The sequence below is a fragment of the Pyxicephalus adspersus genome, chromosome 4 (assembly GCF_032062135.1).
Source record: "Pyxicephalus adspersus chromosome 4, UCB_Pads_2.0, whole genome shotgun sequence".
NCBI classification, from domain to species: domain Eukaryota; kingdom Metazoa; phylum Chordata; class Amphibia; order Anura; family Pyxicephalidae; genus Pyxicephalus; species Pyxicephalus adspersus.
In genome coordinates, this window is record NC_092861.1 from 61,775,804 (window position 1) to 61,797,216 (window position 21,413).

The following is a 21,413-nucleotide window of genomic DNA, read 5'->3' on the forward strand; positions in this document are numbered from 1 at the left end:
TAATCCATAAACATTCTACAAATGGAAATTAGTCACAAGGTTTCTTGATTTATATAAAATAGTTGCTTGAACTTTGTTTTTATATAATAAGGCAATATAATTCCTCTTCTTTGTATGGTGTAGTATAGCTTAACCATGGTTGTTATTGATGTGTTGAATGGAGAAGTAATGTATATATGTGTATATATATATATATATATATATATATATATATATATATAAAAATATGCCTATACTATTCAAATATTGGCAATAAGTCACACTTATTTTTCAGTAATTCCCACAAGTTACCAAACAGCTTCTTTCCTGGTATTTGCTTTGGATAAAGAAAAGTATGGGGTAGACACAGCTTCTGTTAGACTTATTTACTGTAATGTCAGATGAATATTGTCAAATAAACCTTATACAGGAGAACATTATCTACTTTTAGAGCGGAGCAAAGGTAGATCAAACCTGAACAGGAAGCTGTAATTGCAACATAACTTTTATGTGGCAGAAAATGTGCTTTATATACAGTATATTTCTCTTTTTATAAATGTACCTGAGCAGTGAGGAAGTGTTCCACTCCATCGACTGTCTTCTTGGCAAACTCTGGTGGCATTTCCTATGAGTATATGTGCTCCAGTGCAAGAATAGTGTACTTTCGAGCCATATATAAATTTATCACCATTAAGAACTGCATTGGCAGGAGCACCGGGGTGACCGCATGATATAGCTGTAAATAGTAAAATAATTTTTGATTATTTTAGTACATTTGTAAAAGATGTTACATACACTTTCACTCTGAGCTTTCTTTCTAGATTTATTTATTTAAAAATGTGCTGGTTCCAAACACTGCTTTTTTGTTTAATTTGTTTTTTTTTCAGTTTATATACTGTAATATATATGCCAATAAACTATATATAAGTATATAAGGATAAAACAGAAGACAAAGCCCAAAAAACTGTCTGCCATATGCTCAACCATGTTCCCAACCACTTCTGTTTAACTGAATTAAAGCAGTTGGTGACCTCTTTGTGTAAGTAGTTTCAAACAGTTGAGGTGATTGAAGCTGTAGTTGCTGAACACAGTATTTTATTTCTGGTCGCCTTAGAGTGGCCAGCTTCTTCCATTGACTTGATTGCAACCACCTTCAACATCAGCTTGGAGTCGTTAGAAAACAGTTGCAGTTGCTTCTGCACATTCTGAAAACAATGAACCTCAGCAATCCCCAACTGTACGCAACCTTGTGGTACACTCCTTGTGAAGTGTGGTTGAACTGAACACAGCAACCACACAGTACAGAACTAAGATTTTATGATTGAAAGATTTCATCTTCTAATAAAAGTTTTAATAGAAAAAAAAAATTGATGTACAGAATTAAGTATGAAGGTTTGGAAATTCACTTTACTTCTCTTAAAAAAGGTAATAGTTGACTGAGGTGTTGACTATAACAACCAGTTTCCAGTATTCAGCTTATTATTTTGTAGCTCAGGTAAGTTATTTCACCTCCATGAAATTGTATAAATTCCAAATTGATGCAAATATGAGGAGCATATAATATTTTGGCATTACAAATAAAAAAAGGATTGTTATTAGGATAAGCAGTGTTTTGTTGGTCAAGAGTTGCACCATTGTGACAAGGTGAGTTTGATTTATTAAAGCTTTCCAAGTTGCGGAAGATAGACTCATACACACATAGATGTCATGGAATTGCCTGTGTGCTTTCTTAAAAAGCATTTAGTAATAATTGTCAGATGTATTTAAATCCTGGACCAGATCCATTCCAGGTTTGCTGAGTCATCCAGGTTCTCCCATGATAGTCTATCTTCTCATGTCTTGGAGAACTTTTATAAATCAGGTCCAGTGTGTATATGTATTCATAACACATTTATTGTACAATAATTACCAAACAATATACATGATCCTAAATCTATGTAAAGCTTAAATTGGATAAAAACGAAATATCTTATGATAAGTTTTTCCCCAGAGGAAGTAAATACTGTGTTAAAAATAGAAATGTTGTTTTCTTCATTCTATTTTTAAACTCCAAAGCAAAACTAACAAAAAGCAATTGTGGTTCCTAATTGCTAATGAGACGGCTTTTTGAACTACTGTAAATAATTTTCTTAGGGCCACTCGCATTCCCTGGATCTCTTATCATTTTCTCTTAATGTCTAGGAGTAGATTAAGAGACAGCACAAGGGGGAAGTAAAAAATAATTTAATTGTTGATTTTCTCAGACCTCATTTCCTTATAAACTGTTTTAAGAGCAAACAGTGATGCAGAACCATTTAAGAAGAAAAAAAAATACTTAACAGGGAACTAAGAACTTTTTACTTACAATCTCCTGTGATATTTCATCACTTACGTTTTAATTTTAGGTGTTTGCTTCCTCTCGAGCTGTGTTTAAGGCTGCAGTAAATCATCTTGCCTCCTTTTTTTGCTCTTACAAAAACCTTTACTCCAATATACTTTTAAAGAAATTACATGAAGTACATTAACCTCTTCCATTCCCTTTGGAGCCTTCATTGTCTACATGGGTGTAATTTTTTCATTCTACCATGCTGTTTACCTTGATTTATCTTGTAATCAAGTCATTGCAGTAGCAGAAACTTTCATTTTTTTCACTCAAAATATTTTTGTTATAACTCATCCACACTTTTTTTGTTACGTACTGTGTTTGAAAGGAATGTTTCAAGGCCACATAGACTCAAATGCAGAAATACATTATGTACACTACAGCGTTATGTTTCTTGTATGTGACCTTTACAAAATAATAGACATAATTTATTTCCACAGAAAAATATAATACCCTAATTTTTCAAATCCAAAGGCATCTGCACGAAGACATTCTTAAAAATAGTACTAAGGGATGTACACTCTGAATTCTGTTTTTTTATTTGTACAAAAATAGGATTTGTAAAGGTTTAATAACTTTTAAACAGGACTGCTGCTTACTATAGCCTAACCAAATTGAAGGAAGTCATGCATACTAGGTACATATACTGTAGAATATGTGCCTGCACATATGGTCTGATAATGTAGAAAGCATAGGAAGCTCTAAAACCCAGGCAATTGTTACATTAACCTCCTGGGGGGTTCATTTTTGTTCGGATTTATATGTATAAAAGTGGTACATTGTCTTTGATGAAAATTTATTTTACATTGTAGGCCTATAATTCTTAGACATAACTCCCAGAAACATATCCAATATTTTAAAAATAGTAAACTTTAAATAAAAAAACACAAAAATCTGTTAAAACAAGCGTCTATAAAAATACTGAAACCTGTATTATAACTGTACAGTGGCATATATATTATTTTCCCTTCGTGCTCTCTTGCATGCACAGACGCATGCACCAACAGCACCGGGAACTCCTGAGGAATGGCAGTGCACTCGCCGGGGGACAGATGCTGCAGCCCGAGGATGGGCTCCGATGGGCAGGACACTTGAGGACGCCGATTGGACCAGATAAGTCAATATTTTTTAAGTGTTTAGCTACCCCGAGTGTGGCTCGGGGTTACCACTTTTAGCATGTTTTTTCACCCCGAGCCACACTTGGGGTTACCACCAGGGAGGTTAAAGAATATTATTGGACATCACATTCTGATACTATTATCTCTAAACACTTCACCATTTTAGGAGATAACCTCATCTCTCTAGTGATAAGAATAGGCAAGACCAAATGAGAAAATCATTAAATAAACTCCCTGGCGCAACCCGGAGTGTGGTTTAGGATTAATTTTCAGTGCCAAAAGTGGCGAACTCCTACCTGGTTCCCATGTTCCAGCGGCGTCCTCCAGCAGTGCCTGCGGCATTTTCCAGTGATGTCCCCAGCATCCTCCAGTGATGACCAGCATCTGCTTTCCCTGTTGATGCTGGCTGGGCATTGCCAGGCTACACAGATGTCGGCCAGAATTTGCGTCCCCGGCGTGTAAACTTTGGGGACATGAGGCCAGGGGAAGCAGATGCCGGCTGGGCATTTGCTCGCAAGCCTTAGGCTGGAGGGTGGGACCGTGGGGATGTAAGGTGGGACCAGTTGGGAAATTTTAAATATTGAGTATTTTTAAATGTACTGATTTTACATTTAAAATTACTCATTATTCATACCGCTAGGGAGGTTAAAGAACAAAAATATAATTTGTTCCAGCTAGCCAATCTAGTCATCTTGGTGAATACTCAGCCTAAATGGCAGCCATGGCTCTCTTCATAGATACAGTGCAATAGTAAACATAGTAACCCCACTCATGGACATGACATGATATTTGCAGGATTACCAGGTAAAATTAAAGGGAGAAAAGCCTGCAAAAAGAAAATAAATTTATTCCTATGCCCACAGTGTTTACCCTTCTCAGATTTGGCTCTTGGGGACTGTTGTTTTCTAATCTGTTTAGATTATCTGCTATTACCAGTTATATTATTATGGAAATTAAAAGTTAACATTTGATGTTCTATGTATGATATGCATGTTTCTAAATCAAAATTGTATAAAATATGAAATATTCCACGCGCAAATTATTAAGAAAACAGAAAGAATACAGGATAAATCTCCAGCACCCTACTAATTATTTCTAATAGCCTGTTACCATTAAAGTTAGTCAGAGTTTTTATGTTTAGGATACATTAAAGCTTTAGGTTAAAGGTAATAATCTGCAATGTCCACATATGGAATCAGGTTGAGAACTCTCAGATCCACAGAGTTTTATGCTATATTGTTAGAGGCAGCTAAGATAGTTGGTTTCAACTTTTTTTTTGCTTGTTTCACATGTAATATAATTGTGTGCACATCCCTTTGTTCCGTACTAATATTCATTTAGGACTGAGGTAAGGTTTGGAGTTCTACATATTTAATGGGGAATATAGTCAAATTGTTCTCTTTGCTCCTTTACCAATGTTACACCATTTCTACTTTTGAAAACAGATTCAAATTTTCTTGAATAAACAAACTAGGAAGATGCCCATTACAGATCGGCTTGACTACTTCAGTCTTAGACTGTAAACTAAAGGAGCAACAGAAGTTCATTTCTGAGATCCCATTGTATTCCCACTATGTTGCCATCTTTCTTCTTTCTGCATTTATTATTATGCAACACATCAGATTAGCCTCTCACTCTGAGTGTTGCTAGCTATATACATTAACTAGATAATTGTTGCCAGAGTTGAACTGTAATTATCGTCTTGAGAAAAAAATCTAGCATGTGTACAGATGTCACTGTCACTGTTTATCAATATGCCCTGATAAATTGATGAATGACTGAGAAGGAACAACTGCTGTACTTTCCTATAAAGGGGAACACAACAAGGTGCCTCTTGCTTGTCCTTCCCCCCTCCCCTTTCCATTCTCCAGTGAAAGAAATCTGTTATCTATCTGATGTGTCTGTAATAGCCCAGTCTTTTAATTTTCAACTTTGCAGCCTTACTTTTAAAATTGATTAAAAAAGCTTTAACATTTTTTTCCTGGAAATTTTAGTTTGTATACTCCAGCAAATAATTTTTAATCCACTTAGGTATTACATTCACAGTGATATTTTAAAAGGAATACATTGTTCTATTAACCTTGTTATAAATAGGACTAGACATAGAAAACTTACGTATGCACTTCGGTAGTGATCTGTCCCACATGCCATTTGCCTTGCAGTTAAGAACAGATGATCCCAAAAGATAGTAACCCTTTTTACAATGATAGGTCACGCTGATTCTATAACGGAAACTTTCAGGGTAGTTCTGTTGACCATGACGAATTGCATTTTCCACAAAGCCAGGATCTGTGCAGTTTACCACTGTAAATAAGATAAGAGTTTGCAATATCTTTCAGATCTGAGGTGAATAAAAATAATGTCTGGTGCTTACAAGATAGATTACAAATAAATGTTATGAACTCCTGGAACAAACTTCTTTACCAAGACACTTTTTAAATTCTTTTATATTGAGCACTTAGCAATTGGAGACCAGAATAGTAGGTAAACTCGTTAGTTGCCTCTTGCAGTGAAAGAATTTATTTAGACAGACAATGACAAAAATCTGTCATCTATAACATGTTTTCTGAAACATTGCTCTCAGGCTTTGTTATTTAAAAAGTTTGCTTGCAGCCATTATGACTTCACTTTGATTTCTCCCTTGACAATGACATGTCACATGCACTAAAAAAACTTTACATTTACAGCCAAATATATATTTAATGTTAAATACAATTTCCAGAAATAACTACAATCTCTAGGGTGGTAGAAAAAGATAAAACTTGTAGTTGGATTTCTAAAGTGCCAAACATTTACTGCATGTGAATCTTACAGTGGAAAGTGTTTTAAAAAGCATTGAATGATTCACCTGCAGTGAATATATGGTTAACGTCATATTACCTAATTTAAAAATATGGCCCTAGTGTCTATATAAACTGTCTTTGAGGTGTGAAATTATTAAAAACCCAGAAACGTAAATAAGCCATTTTCAAATGTACAGATTCATAAAATTATTAACTAATAACCCTGCCATGAAAAACCTTGTTTATTTACTATCTGGTTTAGGGTGACAACCCTTTCTCAAATATTTGTCTCAAATATTTGTCTCAAATATTTGGTCCTGTGTTGTCAGCCCATCACACAGGCTTCTTTTGGAGATTATAAGTAGCTGTTTTAACACGCATTAAATGAGACATTTTCTAAAAATGTTACCATCCATAGGCCAACCCTAAATGCTTTACAGACTTTAACGTGCATACATGCAGGTGAGAAGTAGCAATAAGCATGCTTCAGGAGATCAACCAAAATAGGATGTAAAAAGTTAGCAAAAAGGTGATATCAGGATAAAAAATATGATAAAATAATTTATTGGAGCCTTACCAATAGTTTTACACAATAGCACATGCTCCTATCTTGTACTGTAATTTCTTACTCAGGTTTCCTTGCATATTATGAGCTTCAATAAGTGTTCATTAGAATACACAACAAGAGAGACTCCCTGATTCCGGTGAACATTCAGCATTATCCAACCGTTCCTCCCATTATCCAACCCGTTCCCTTGCTCCATTTCAGTTATTTCAATTGTGGAAGCTGAGAATTACATGTAGGCTTTATCTAGAACAGTCTGCTATTTCCACGTATAGCCCTCCCACCAGCCATGAACTGCTTGTATCAAGAAGCACAGAGACACACTGATCTAATCACTAGGTGTAAATATAATTATTAACCATTTAAAAAAATTGTTAGCCTGTTGATGGGGGTCAAGAAGGCAAAATATGATTAAACTTTAATTTAAAAAAAAACATACTTTTCAGTTAGTGTACATTTACAGAATTTGGCAGTCAGGAATTTTTCAAGTACAGTCCAACAGGTCTTGACATTTCAGAGTATGTAACATATTGTTCAGCATATGGAGTGTGGCACTATAAATAAATCATTGAGCTCTATACAGTAAATTAAATTGTAATTTATATTTTGACTAGTACCTTAAAGCAAATCTGACACTGTCTTGGTAAATCAACCCAAAACTGTTGCAAACTCCATATCAAACTATATTTCTACTTAACTGGAAAATAAAGCCAGCTTTAAATAATAAACTAAAGAAAAAATGTAGCTTTAATTACCCAGCCTGTAAAAACTCCTTGAAGTATGAAATATGAGTAGAAAATGTGGCAGGATCTGTGCCACTCTGGTCAATATTTATTTCAAACAAGGTACAGAGCTTACTCTATTTGAATTAATAAAATAAATAATTTAAATAAAAATAAATTTGAATTAAATAATCCAATTTCCTGCCTAAACTGCCATTGTAAGGGAAGCCACAAAATGCAAATCCATTGTAGAACATAAGGCAATTAGGAATCCTTTCAATGGTAGAATGTTCTTTAAGTGCACTTGCTTTTTTCTGGTGCATAACTGGGTCTTTTTGATGTTTACTTTGGAGGTTCCAATCAAGTTCTTTCCTTGTAGTCATATTTGCCCTTCCCAAAACAGCCTGCACTCTTCTATTTCCCGCCTTTAATCAGTTTATTTACTGCTGACTGGGTGGTAATACCGTATACTGTGGTGCAGTGTTGGAGATTACTAACAAACACTCAAAGCCAACAGTTGACAAGGATATCGATTTTTGCGTTTTCACTGTAATATAGATTTGGCATTACTCTGGAAGATACTCAGCTCAATACTTTTGGTTAGGTAGCTTGACTTCCAGACTAGTTGTAGTTGGACAAAGGTGCTCTGGCCTACCATGGTAAAATCTACTACTGATGTTTTCAGAGATATCTATGTCCTAAATTGAAAAAAAAAAATTGCAAATGGTAAATGGCTTTTAGAGAACAGAATTGGAATTGTCCTTAAAACAGTAGAAAGCCTAATATCTCTCCTAATGTTCTGTGCCTGTACCTATGGTATAACCGACTACATCTAGCGTGAACTTAGTATTACATTCTCTGAACACTGATACACTCCATGTAAATATGTTATAGCACAAGATCAGAAATTTGTGCATAGCCAACAATCTTTCCTTGGTTAAAGGTTTCCTTTAGGTCTTTCTGGGTAGAATAGCTGAATTCTAAATTTCAATGTCTTCAGTGAAAATACAGTAATAATACCCACAATTCAGAACAACTGTGAGAAATAGACATTATATGGCTGGTATCAGTAACCTAACGTAGAAACGAATGACAGAATGATTGAAAGCTGTAAATTAAAAACTATTCTTAAATTTGTCTCTATATGTTTTATGTCATTATTGGTGACAATAATATATACAGTAATAAAAGTCACTTAGACAGATCTTATCAAAGAATTAAATAGCTTGGTTTGAACATCTGTGCCACAGGGTTCCCTGATTACTATTTACCCAGAGGACACAATTGTAAATCCAGGTGATAGAGCACAGGAGATTGCTTTCTCCTAGTGACAGCTGTCAAGAATTACATAGAAAATGAGTTCTGGCATTCTCAGCTTGGTCTCTTGAAAAAGTCAGAATGATGCTTAAGTATGTCCTGATGACTTTGGAACTTATATCTAAGTAGATTCAAAGCCCTCAGGATATATACATATGGAACAGCAGGCCAAAAGTAACTTTTAAACCTTAACTATGTCAGGAATATCTTCTTCCCAATATATTCTGTGCTTTTAAGCTATTTTTGTATCAATGAGAAAATCTAATATGGTATAAAATGTAACTATTATTTCCTAACTATTTATACGACTTCTATATATAATCAACTAAGGCTGGGACTACATGGGCGTTTTTTAAAAATGCATGTAAACGTTCCAACTGCATTTATATGCGTGTTATGCACTTTTATTAGTATTTTAAAGCTTGTCTTTAAAATAATGGAAAACGCTTTTTTTGCGTTTTAAACTAATGTGCATATTGCGCGCTCAAAATTGTTAAAAAACGCGGGAAAGCATCCTATTGAAATCAATGGAAGCATTTTCCCGCGTTTTCCCATTTCTGGCCGTTTTCCAACATTAACCAAACGTTTTACTTTTTTAAATGTTGCAAACAACGTTTCAAATAAATGTCATCAGCGTGACTCAAGGAAATGTCCTGGTGTAGATTAACCTATTGTAATACATGGGGATTTCAAACAAGGGCTTTAAAAGCCTCAGGTTAAACGCTGGGTTCATGTAAACTAAGTCCATGGAAACAGTCCATGTAATCTAAGCCTATGTATTCTAAAGTTTCTTCTGCATAAACGATTTGTGATTTGGCACCACCTGGTGTTTTGTAGAAGTTTAAACTCAGTTGAATTTATAATAAATACCTTACAATTTTGTTCTTTCATGGCTTATTAGAGCCTATAGTCAGTAACAACAAAACAAATTATAAATAAAACATCAAACTGCATGTCTCCTAAAATATAGTTCACTAGCTTAGAATTATAACATCTTTCAAAAACAATGCATGGAATATTCAAAACGTCATTGCAACGCACACATTTGCTGAACAAAGATGTTTATTTTAGTACATTAGCGAGGACACTGTCCAATCTATTGCTAAATCAGAAGCTTTGTCTGTCTATTTGTCAGCTATAAAGTGAAATATTCTTGTCTGCAATAACAAATCCTATTTTTTTTTTCAAAAATAGAAATTTTGCTTATCCAATTTTTTCAGGAAAATAAGCAAAATCATTTTATACGGTGCCTGAGGGTTAAACAGTTATATACCAACAAAAGCCTAGGGATGTAAGAACCTACTGGATGAGTTAGATACTTTTTGAGTGCAATTCAAATATTGGTATTGATTTTGTGCATTGAACAAGCACATGGATTTCCCCTGAGAGTTCATGTTTTCACTCCTATTGCTCCCAGATGGCCTAAGGTTCACCAAGCTTGAAGTAAAACACACATGCTTTGAAAAATACCCAAACAATCCATTGATGTGAATACTCTAGGCACAATAATGCTACACAGATGGCCAATTTTGCATTAACTGGAATCAAATGGCATTAGAATCATCAAAGTCAATTAAACACATATACCTGGATTATTCTCCACCAGATTCACTGCTTTACAAATAAATCACATAGAGTCTTTTCAACTAATAGGTAAAATGAATGCTTTAAAGTAATGCTAGTTAGCATAGTATTGTTATATTTTGCTAGATATTTTTATACCAAAAGACAATATGTGTGACTTAGTTTGTCTTATACATGCATCTTTTACTAATGTTCACCATTTATATATAGTCAACACACTATTGGAATTGTATACAGGAAAATAAAATATTGGTAAATAAGATGCAGACTTCCAGAAAACACAATTTAGTATATTGGTATTGATTTTGTGCATTGAACAAGTACATGAATTTCCCATGAGAGGAGATGTATGAACATGAATCGCACATACAGTACCTGGTACAAGGTCAGCAAAAAGGAATACAAACATGAGGAGAAGAGCAAAGCATTTCAAACATGATTTTAAACATTTTTCTGAAGTTTAGCAATGTTGCACATACTTAGGCAACATAAAATTATAAATTGTTTTCAGGTGAGTAATTAAAGTGGGACTGTAGTAAGAACTTTATAGGTTTTACACAAATTGAGGAAGGATTACATTCCAGGTTGTGATTACTGTGAGCTGTGTCTCCATTTAGCAACTTTGTGTTTAAAAAAATAAAAGAAGATTCCCAAATTTACCAGTATACCTGGTAGTTGCCACTGGTGCCTTCTGCTGGGGTTGCTATCTGTCTAGGGGTTACTGCTGTGGTCTGGCTGCCTGGCAGTTAATGCTGAGGCTTGACTGCCTGGGTTTATGGTGCGGTCTGGCTGTCTGGGGTTACTGGTAGTGCCTGCTTCCTGAGACAAAGTTTATTGTGAATAATTGGTATAATGTGAGGGTGGGAATATGTGAAAGGGATAACTGAAGGGACATAGGTGGCTGTAGTGACACAAAAAGTCATTATGGACCTAATTTAATAAAGCTCTCCAAAGCTGGAGAGAATACAGTGGAGAGCTTTATTAAATCAGGCCCAATAAATCTTTACTTATATTGTGTTTTTAATGGTATGTTTTTAATGATAGTTATATAAAGTCTACTCTAGTTAGCTAGACTCATAAATGCTGATTTCAGGTTGCTGTAGGTTATGCATATCGCTGTTTGCTGTTTGAGATCGCACAGTGTATATTTTTTTACACATAACAACATAATAATTCATTAAAAGGGTTTTATATATCTGTCTTGTATAGAAGGGCCCAGAAATGCCCACATTTTAGGATGCTGTGTGCTGGTGAATCCATAAATCTAGGAGCAGGTATAGTGTAAAATGTAAAGCAGTACTGTAAAAAAAAGCTGCGGTGCGTCTGTGGGTTATCTTTAGTCATGTCTCTATCTATCACAGGGACACAATTTATCTGTGTGGTACTCTTCTAAAAAACAAGGAATCTTCAAAGAAATCAATCTTTGCTTTTCAACAGCCTTCAATTAATATGGATTATATATCTGTTTTGAAGATAAAACCCTGCATATCTGTAAAACGTGAAACATAAATGATGTCTCAGTCAGAACATTTCCCATATGTGGGAATAGATTATCTTGCTGCTCAAAATATCCATTTCTCTTTTCATATTGTATGCATGTGCAGGCTTTGTACATCTGAAAGATTTTTCTGCATTACCATAATTAGAGATAAGCCTTTTTAAAAGAAACCTGTGTTAAGATGTGCAGAGGCTACCATCACTGACCTCTTGTTAAAGCAAAATTAAACTGCCAGAAAATATTGCTATTTTGTCCCTTCAGTAGGTTTTTGTCATACGTTGCAGTTATAGAGAGCATATTTGCACATTATGGCAACTTGCTTGCCAAAATGAAGCCCCCCCAGCAATGTAGTGTTTATGCTCCGGTCTTCGGTCATCTTCATTGGTATTTAGTGGACTTTAGTTCCAATTTAAAAAAAAATATTTGCCTGGTTGTCTCTGAGTTTATTAATTTCACTATTAAAAGAAGTAACATGTAGGTTAGATGGTCAGAATTTCCTAAATTTGCATACTTACTGCAGTCAAGTGTCCTAGAACATGAGTATAAATCCACAATGGCAGCCTACACATTCTATCACTACTGGTTTTCTTTAAATTCACTCCACTGAAACTGGTAACTTTTTTACTTTGTTATTACTATTTATAGTAAAATATGAAAAATGGCAAATGTGCTTCCTATTTACAAGCTTCAACCTAATGCACCAGGCTTATGATCTGGTATTCTTATATCAATACCACCATGTTGTATACAGTCCCTGTCTACACTGATACTGGTTATTAGGCCTTCTGTCTGGCATTCACAGAAAAATGAGTCCAAACAAGATACCTAACATTTACTATCAATTTATCACCCCATTTTTAATCAGACTTCGATCTTCACAGATAGATTTCTTATTTTTAGTGATAAGTATGGTGTGAAGCACCTTTTTCTTGTAGTTTTTGATATAATTTGATTTGACTTGCTTGTTTAAAAGGTAAGTTAAAGACTATTATAGATGCTTAGGTGCACCCATTTTATCAACCAGAAATGATCTCCTAACTGACTGGCTGAGTAGCCACTTAATGTCTCCTTTAGGTTCCCTCTGTGTTGAGGCTTTGCTATGGAGTTATATATATTTTTTTAATCTGTATTAAATCTTTTCTAATTTCTTTATGCCTTTGTAGTTACATTATCACTCTGTTTGGCAAATATCTATTCCTAAAAGTATGTTTTATATTTTTCATGCTTTCTCCATAACATGGTCATGCCTAACATTCTGCAACAGCACCTCATTTTAGGCCAGTGGAAAGCGAAAGTCAGAATTAATAAAATCGAAGTGAGCTAGGGTAAATCCTTTTTAAATAACCAGTCATGTAAGGAATGCCTTTCCTAAAGTAAATGTAAGCTAATTTTGGTGCACTTATTACATTTTAATTAATCAGTTTTTAATAACTCCAGGTCCACATAACTTACCTGCACTTCACATTCCTTCACTCCCTCCCATTGGTAGCCATATGAACATTTACTTCCAGGAGTGCAGTAGTCAACTACTCTATGGGCTCTACTTATAAAGCGGCAAGTCTGACATTCACTTAACATTATCTGGTGGGAAAGCAATCAATGTAATTGAGAACACATGGATCTGAAAGATTCTCTACCTTAGAATGTATGGTAAATGTCAGATTCACTGCCTAATAAATAGCCCCCATAGTACATCCAGAAAAATGTAGCATACTGGGACTGAGACAAATGGCTAAAATAAATCAACTTTGTTTAATATTCATTGGAAAAAAGTCACAAGCCATCATTTTATTTTTATAGAGCTTCAATAAAAGTCATTGTTTTTAGGAATCTGGCAAATGTAGGCATGTGCTAAGTTCCTGCATGTGGATATCAGCTTTGCTTTAATTCTGTACAAACAAAACCTTTATCTGAGGACCATGTTTATGTGAGGACCGTGCCATATTTAATTCTAGGCATCTAATAAGAGATTTTTCATTTGCTTACTATCATTTTCTCCAGCTAATTAGCTAATATACTGTAAATGTTATAGTCCACATTATTTTCTTCTACGCAACTATCCTCTCCAAAGCCATTTGATGCCTATCATCTATTTTGTGCTATACATATGTATAGCATTTACAACATAAGAGTAGCAAAGTGACCTAGTAACACTCTACTGTATATACAGGCCCAAATTCCCACAAACACATTTAAACTCATTGCGTGGACTTCCCATTTAAATAAAATGTATTAAAAAAAAAGTATCAAGTTCAGAACAGAATGCATAGATCTTGATATAAAAAAATGAATAGGTGTGTACTAAAGCATATAAGGTTGGCCTTTTCTCAATGACCCAGATAGCTGAAAAACTATTTGAAATAGTAAACACTTCAGAAGCATTCTTTCAACATTTCCATATAGATGAAACCTAACAATTCAATATAAGCAAATAAAACGCATCCTAAAATCAAGCAGATAAAAGCATGCAAACAACCACAAATAGATTTCTGATACTCATCTCCTGAAACTTTCCCTGTACCAAGCAACATTTGAACCACATTTCTAGAAAATAGGCATCTTATCAATGATCCTGTGACATGAAGTATATGCATTTCCATTAGTGACTGATTCAATTCACGTTATGGTGCTGTGGAGCACTGACAATAATCTTAAAATGGGAAGATATTTCCTGGGTTTCTTTTATAGTGAAAGGGGATGTACACTACACACATGAAGAAAGATTAAAGCTAAACAGGGCATAGTAAAAACAATTGGCTTTGAAATAAATGATATTCAAGATACAAACGATAAACCAGACAATATTATCTACAATTTTTTTTTGATACATTAAAAATCAACCAGGAACCGGAAGTACTCTAAACATCTAGTAAGACTTTAGTGGAACATTCAAACAAATATAAATAAAAAATGAAATACAAGTAAACTAGCCAAGTATAAATCAAGATAGTAACATAAGACATTTATGTAATAGTACTAATTGGATAAGATATACCATAGTACCAGGATTTTATTACAGGACATTTTCTCCTAATAATACCAAGTAACTGGTTACCCAAAATTAATTCATTCTTTAATAACCATCAAAGTAATTGGACACATTACAGTAGATTTGTGTGGTGACCAGACTGTTGCCACTGCTAGTCCTCAGTTTTACAGGTACTCCCTGAATTTACAGCTCTCTACTTATACCTGAGCTCTGACCCACCGTGTTGTCTTGACTTGAAGTCCTGGCCCAGTTAATATAAACAGATTCTGCTTTTTCCTAACAAACATTTATACTCAGGTATAACCACGATAAAAGCTGAGGATACCAAACTAGATGTTCCTAAACTAGAGTGTCTTCTGATGAAAGATGAAAACCCAGCTTTGCAGGGATTCTGCTGGAAAACAAAAACATCACCTAATACTTCCTTGTATTCCCTTGTAAATGTAGGAGTAAGATGGGCATCCTTCCAGATTTAGGATTGGCTAACAGAGTAATTATTGAAGCCTATGTTCACAAACTACAGTATTCAAATTCTAGTTTGTGAAACTGTACCAAGATGCTGAACTCCAACTTTAGGTAATAGTAGGCCCAAAACTCTTCCCAGAACACAAACAGTCAAAAATCTAGCAGGTACGTCTTGCTACTGGAGTCCAATATCAATTTCTGGTGAACTAAGTCTTTAAGAAACAGAGATTTAAACTCAGAACATCTTTACCTCGGCAGTATGGAAGAGGGGTGCTCCACACACCATTGCTGCGACATTGTGCTTGTGAGGAACCCTGAAGTACATAGCCTAGATTACATGTGAAGTTAACAACATCATTTAAATTGAATTCACTTCCGTTGGTGATTCCATGGGCAGGATTTCCAGGGTGACCACAAGTTATAGCTGTAAGAAAACATATAAAAGATTTTAAATTCTCATAGATTGTGTCCATTTATTATGTGTTTATACTTTGTGACACACGGAAACTGTACAAATGTTATATACTATACTTACTATAATACAGGGCTGCCCACGCTTTTTTACCTTGCGAGCTACTTTTAAAATGACTAAGTCAAAATGATCTACCAACAATAAAAATGCTAAACATATATTTATTTATATATATATCGAGTATGATACAGAAGTGACTGAAGCTAATGAGACTTTGAATGGCAGAACATTGCACAGACATTGCACTACAAGATTATAGTGACAGGAAAGCTACAGTTCACCTGTCATAGGAGAATGACATGCTGCACAAGAAAAAGAACTGCTAATCTGTACAAAGGTATCTTGGTAATTGAACCCTGACCCCAAGCCTGAGCTGACTGGGCGCCCAACACTGCTCACCTCAGAATGTCCTCTCTGCCTCCCTCCCCACTCCCTACTGTTACACAAGCCTTCTCGTGCACTGAAGGACACACAGAGCATCCCTATAGATGTACAGCAGGGCTGCTGGTTAACAGCAGAGAGGGGTAAGGCAGGGCGTTGCCTTTGTGATCGACCAGTAGATCGCGATCCAAGTTTTGGGCACCCCTGCTATATTAAATTCTGTCACACTGGTGAAATTAGCAGATTCTTGGTTCTTACTCTTATTCTTACTCTTGGTTTATTAGAAATGTTTAGAAGTGAAGTCTACTTCTTCGCATATGTTGATGATATGTGATCTTTGACATCATTAACTGAATCACACAAAGTTCTGTAATGTTCTGGTGAATAATGTAGTTTGACATTTTTAATTGAATGACATATAAGCTGATTTATGCTTTTGCTTTTTAATTCTATCATAGTCAGCCAAATAATTAAAACTGTGAAGCTGCTTATGAATTTCACAAGATTCTTAGATTGTCAAAATAAAGAGGAACAATGCAACTGCATGCAACGCAAAAGCTGTTATAACAGTCATATATTAAACTAACAAAAGAACAATTTTCCAAGCAATAATAGCATTTTTTTCTACACATACAGAAGGATGCTGCTCAATGATTCACAGTCTTCAATCTATTAAATTCTACTGGAGAGCAGAGGACTATATGAAGTGTCAGACCTTATCTGTGATTCCCTGTTGTATAGGGGAAGCGCTGCTAAAGATATCTATTCAGTTTTGTAAGCATATAACTTTCCCTTAACAACTAACTAATTTACAGTAGATCACTTCTAAGGACTTAGATTTATCCAACAAAAGTTGGTAAGCTAAAGTTTGTATATCACTAAACAACAACCCCATGTAAGAAAATAAATACAATTTACAGTGCATTCTCCTAAAGCTGCTACTAGCAAACATGGTCACAGTGACGTTTCTAAAAGTCAAACACAAAGATAATAATTTGCTAAATGATACAAATGTGCATTTAGGTCAGTTCCTTTAATAATGATTTACAGGGTAATATTGATCAGCTTCAGTGTGAAGTTTCACAAAAGTACTTCTTTGCCATAAAAAAAACCCTGTCCTTCTGCCCCTTGCTATGGAAGGGCAAAGAGACAAACCTCTTGCACTGTGCAGATATTAGAAAATAACACTAAGTAATAAAACATACAGCCAACAAAAATGTAATCTCATTGTTAGAAGGTGCTTACCACATATACAATAAAAAGTAAAATGAAACTTGGTGCTGACAGAAACCTGAAGATTGACATTTTTGGGTTTTCAGGGAAACAGACAGCAAATGGTAAACATGGAACAAGAGGGTTCAGGAAATGTTAGGATACGTTGGAATAGGAGCTGGAAGATAATTTGTAGACCTCCAACCCCCCCATCCCTGTTGGGGTAAAAGTGTAGAATGAGGGGGCTCCATTAGGGTTATAGATTAGGACTTAATCTATTTTAGGAAGCATAATTTGGGGTCCTTGAAGGCAGTAATTTTTGGTGGTATTGTGCTAGGTGTGGTATCTAATAACTGAGAAAGTGATAATAGATGGTGACTGAAGTGGGTTTTTGTATAGGGAGAATAAATCAGGCCCATTTTCTTGAAAGCCCCCTGAGGTTCTGTTAACCAACCCTATTAGAGTCTGGTTGTTCACAAGGTAGAATTTGGGAAACATTTTGCCCATCTACAACTGCAGCTGTAACCAGAAAGTAGCAAGCTTGCTGTAAACAAGGGATTCAAATTCTATCAATGCTGTTGTCTGAAGCATGTTTTAAGTTCTTGGCTGAGAGTTGAACCGTCTGCCAAGAAACTCCTCTACTTCTAGTGTTATTACTACTTTATTTTAGACATTACCAGTAAATGCTAGATTTCAAGTAATATATATTATTTGCTCTGTCTTAGTACAACTTACTCCACAATTGCTGGTTTAGTAAAGTTTCAAACTGGTACAGAGCAAATGGAGCATTTGAAAATAGTCCTACAGGAGACAGATTCTTTCTCTGTGTGTGCAAACTGTTATTTTTTGTAACTGTATAATGACTACACTGTACCTATGTGTGAGTTACCCATATGCTGGGGTGATTTTATATTCAACCATTGAACCGGTTAATCCCAAGTGTTCCCAATTAATTAGAGCCTGCAATAGCTGTATGACCCAAATGAAAAATCAGCTCAGGTCTATTTCTCTTAGTTTAGGTGCTGCCTATTCCTGTGGGTGTAATAAATGTAACACATAAGGTTCTGTTGTTTAGCCTTCAAGAGCATAACAACGTTTTTACACTAATTAATGTGTGATTTCTACATTAATTAATGTTATGTACAGCAATTAGAATAAGTTATTTGATGGTGGTGCAAAATAAAACTCTGCTGACACAGTTAACTCCTCTGTCTTTCACAAAATTCTTATGTTAAATCATGCATCTTTTTTCTCCTTGGCTACCCCAGAAAATAGCGCAATCAGACAACTGCTTCCACATTTCCTATGAGGCTCATACAGATGTATATATGCAATCTTATTCAATCAGATTCAGTGAACTTTACTCTCTTCTGAAATTATATCGATTGCTTGAATCTTAAATCTTAAAAAAAAGTATAAAATGCAGCGAACAGTGAAAGGGTACACACAAATACCAATTGAATTCTCTTTCAAACAGCTGAAGATAAAAGCAAAATCCTGCAGTGTAATACAAAGCTTTAGTGTAGCAAGTAAATAGCACACAATTGTAAATAAAGTTATTTCTTTTGAAGCTGTGCATAAAGTTCAATAGCGAGTCCAAAAATGTTTTAGACTGAACAGTTTTTTCCCTAAATGTTTTACATAAAAATGAACCAATACAGCTATTTTAAAATAGCAACAAAGCTGAAATACAGACGAGCACCATTCAAATTTTTCAAACAGAACCCTTTAGCTCTGTAAAGGTTGCTTGGATATTAAGTTCAGACATTCCAAGCATAAAATGTTAGGCCCAGTTCTCCAATGTTAGGCCCAGACTTTTCTGCAATAGAAAACTGTTTATGAGGAGGGTTATTTGGCATGTAAAAAAAATGGGCACCCTAAAGAAAGTGATGATGTCACATTTGTATCATTACGTGTGTGGCCTAATAACTCTATTAGTGGAAGTGACTTAAAGCACCAAATTTAAATAAAACATGAACCTTTTTATACATATGCTATCCTTGTAACCAATAAAACCTGCTTTAATCACAAGGAAAATACACTTCAACACAAAAAAGCCTTTTTCAGAATCCGGACACACATAATAAAATCAGAAAGATGGAGTCATCTGTATAAAACACCAAAAAAAAACTTTGGGTCAGTAGTGTGTAAAGCAGAGTGTAGGGGTTATTAGAGTGTAATGTATAGTGCAGGGGACAGTAGTACATGACTATAAAGTGCAGAGGTCAGTATTCAGTAATGTAGTGTGTAGTGATCTCTAGTGTGTAATACAGTATGTAGGGGTCAGTGGAGTATAACATATCAGAGTTAGTAGTATGTAATGCCAAGTGAAGAGGATTAGTAGTATATCATATAGAATGTAAGAGTCATTGTATGTAAACAATGTGCACACCTAGAGTGCTCCTTCATCTACAGCTTACCCCCACATCCTCATTCACAACTTACATCTGCATTTCTGTTAGCAGTTCACTTCTGAAACCCCATACAGAAATCACCTCTGTTGCCATTATCCAAAGCGTATTTCTCTTCTCAACAGCTCACCTCTGTACCATAGGCCTCTACTTCCACCTCATTCACAGCTCATCTCTTCAACCCCCTCCAGAACATGTTTATCACCATTCACAGCTTTCCCCAATTTCACAACCCATCCCTGTGCTACCCCCACACCCTCCCAGGTTTACTTTTATTCCACAGCTTACTTCTGCAGGTCCTACACCCCTCACTCTCTATTCTTTTAACAGCTGGAAACCTCTTTTACAACCCATGGTGCAGTATGAGGCTGTGGATTTTTCTTCATGTGTACATACAGTTGTTTCCTGCCTGTTATGTTCCTCTAATTTAAATAAGAACAAAAAAAACTTTGTGGATGACAGTGGTTTGGATATCTGAGGGACCAGACATGAGATCCAGGAATTTGATGATGGAAAACAGTTGCTGTGTATACTTACCTCACGGCGATGTCTAAAACCTCTGTCCTAAAGTGCTAAAGCCCCTTTCAATCATTTAGCACATGTGCTCCACTGTGTGCCAATAATTCTTTCCGTTGGTCCTATGTCACTTTTGAGTCCTGTAGTGACATTGGAATCAGGGGAGGGAACCACTGCATGCTTTGAGGAAGCATACATTTGATACTCCTGAAAATGTCATTTCTGAAGACTTCCTCTGTTAGCTGTAGCCCTGTAGTCCTAAAAGACAGAAGTGTCTAAACTCACCTGTTAAAAAGTATTTTGTTTTGGACTATAGGAAGATGTTCTTTGAATTTTTGAATGAATATGATGGAGATGCTTTAATCATGACTTTGCTTTTGTGCAGTGCTGAAAATGTTGTACTTACAGACACAAACTGGTGTTTGTCCTGACCATTTGTGATCTTGAAGGCAAATACGAACAGAAGTGCCTACCAGCCGAAATCCAGGATTACATTGATAGACAATTGTGTCTCGATAACTAAAGCCATCACCACTTATATGCCCATTTACAATAGGATCAGGAGAACCACAATGGCCAGCTATCAAGTAAAGAATACAAAATGTTAATCTAGTAAAAATCCTTCATCTTGACATAAACACTATAACAAATTACTAAAATGGTCAAGTGTAATCAGATCTTATTTTACTTGCAATGCAATGCAAGATTTTCAGCACTACGGAATTTTTTTGTTACTGTTCGTTTATAGCAGTATCTTTGCTGATGTTTTTCATGCCTTATTGTTTAAAATGCACTTCTTGTCAAATTTTAAAAGAAAATTAGGCAGCTAAATTATAGTGTTGTGATGTACTAGAACAGTAAATACTTACAAGAGTCTTTCTATGTTGTTTGGAATATGCTTCACAAAAGTATCTCCCATAGAAACTGACACCTGTGTGGTTTCTGGCTGAGTTCAGCTGTTTGTGAAGAATGAAATTCAGTGAACAGGACTAATTTCCATACAGGTGTCAGTCAAAGCCCCAGAAATTTGGAAATAAAA

The 21,413-nt window shown here is 35.2% G+C and overlaps 1 protein-coding gene across 1 annotated transcript in view; it reads right to left on the reverse strand.

The window, feature by feature from the left end:
• CSMD1 (CUB and Sushi multiple domains 1) overlaps window positions 1-21,413 on the reverse strand; it is an 819,458-nt gene that overhangs the window by 49,793 nt on the left and 748,252 nt on the right. Inside the window, exons 53-56 of the mRNA XM_072408428.1 lie at window positions 20,781-20,954; window positions 15,633-15,806; window positions 5,575-5,763; window positions 542-715 (exon numbers count right to left, since the gene is read on the reverse strand). Of these exons, the coding sequence (XP_072264529.1) occupies window positions 542-715; window positions 5,575-5,763; window positions 15,633-15,806; window positions 20,781-20,954 (711 nt within the window). The remainder of the gene's footprint in view (window positions 1-541; window positions 716-5,574; window positions 5,764-15,632; window positions 15,807-20,780; window positions 20,955-21,413) is intronic.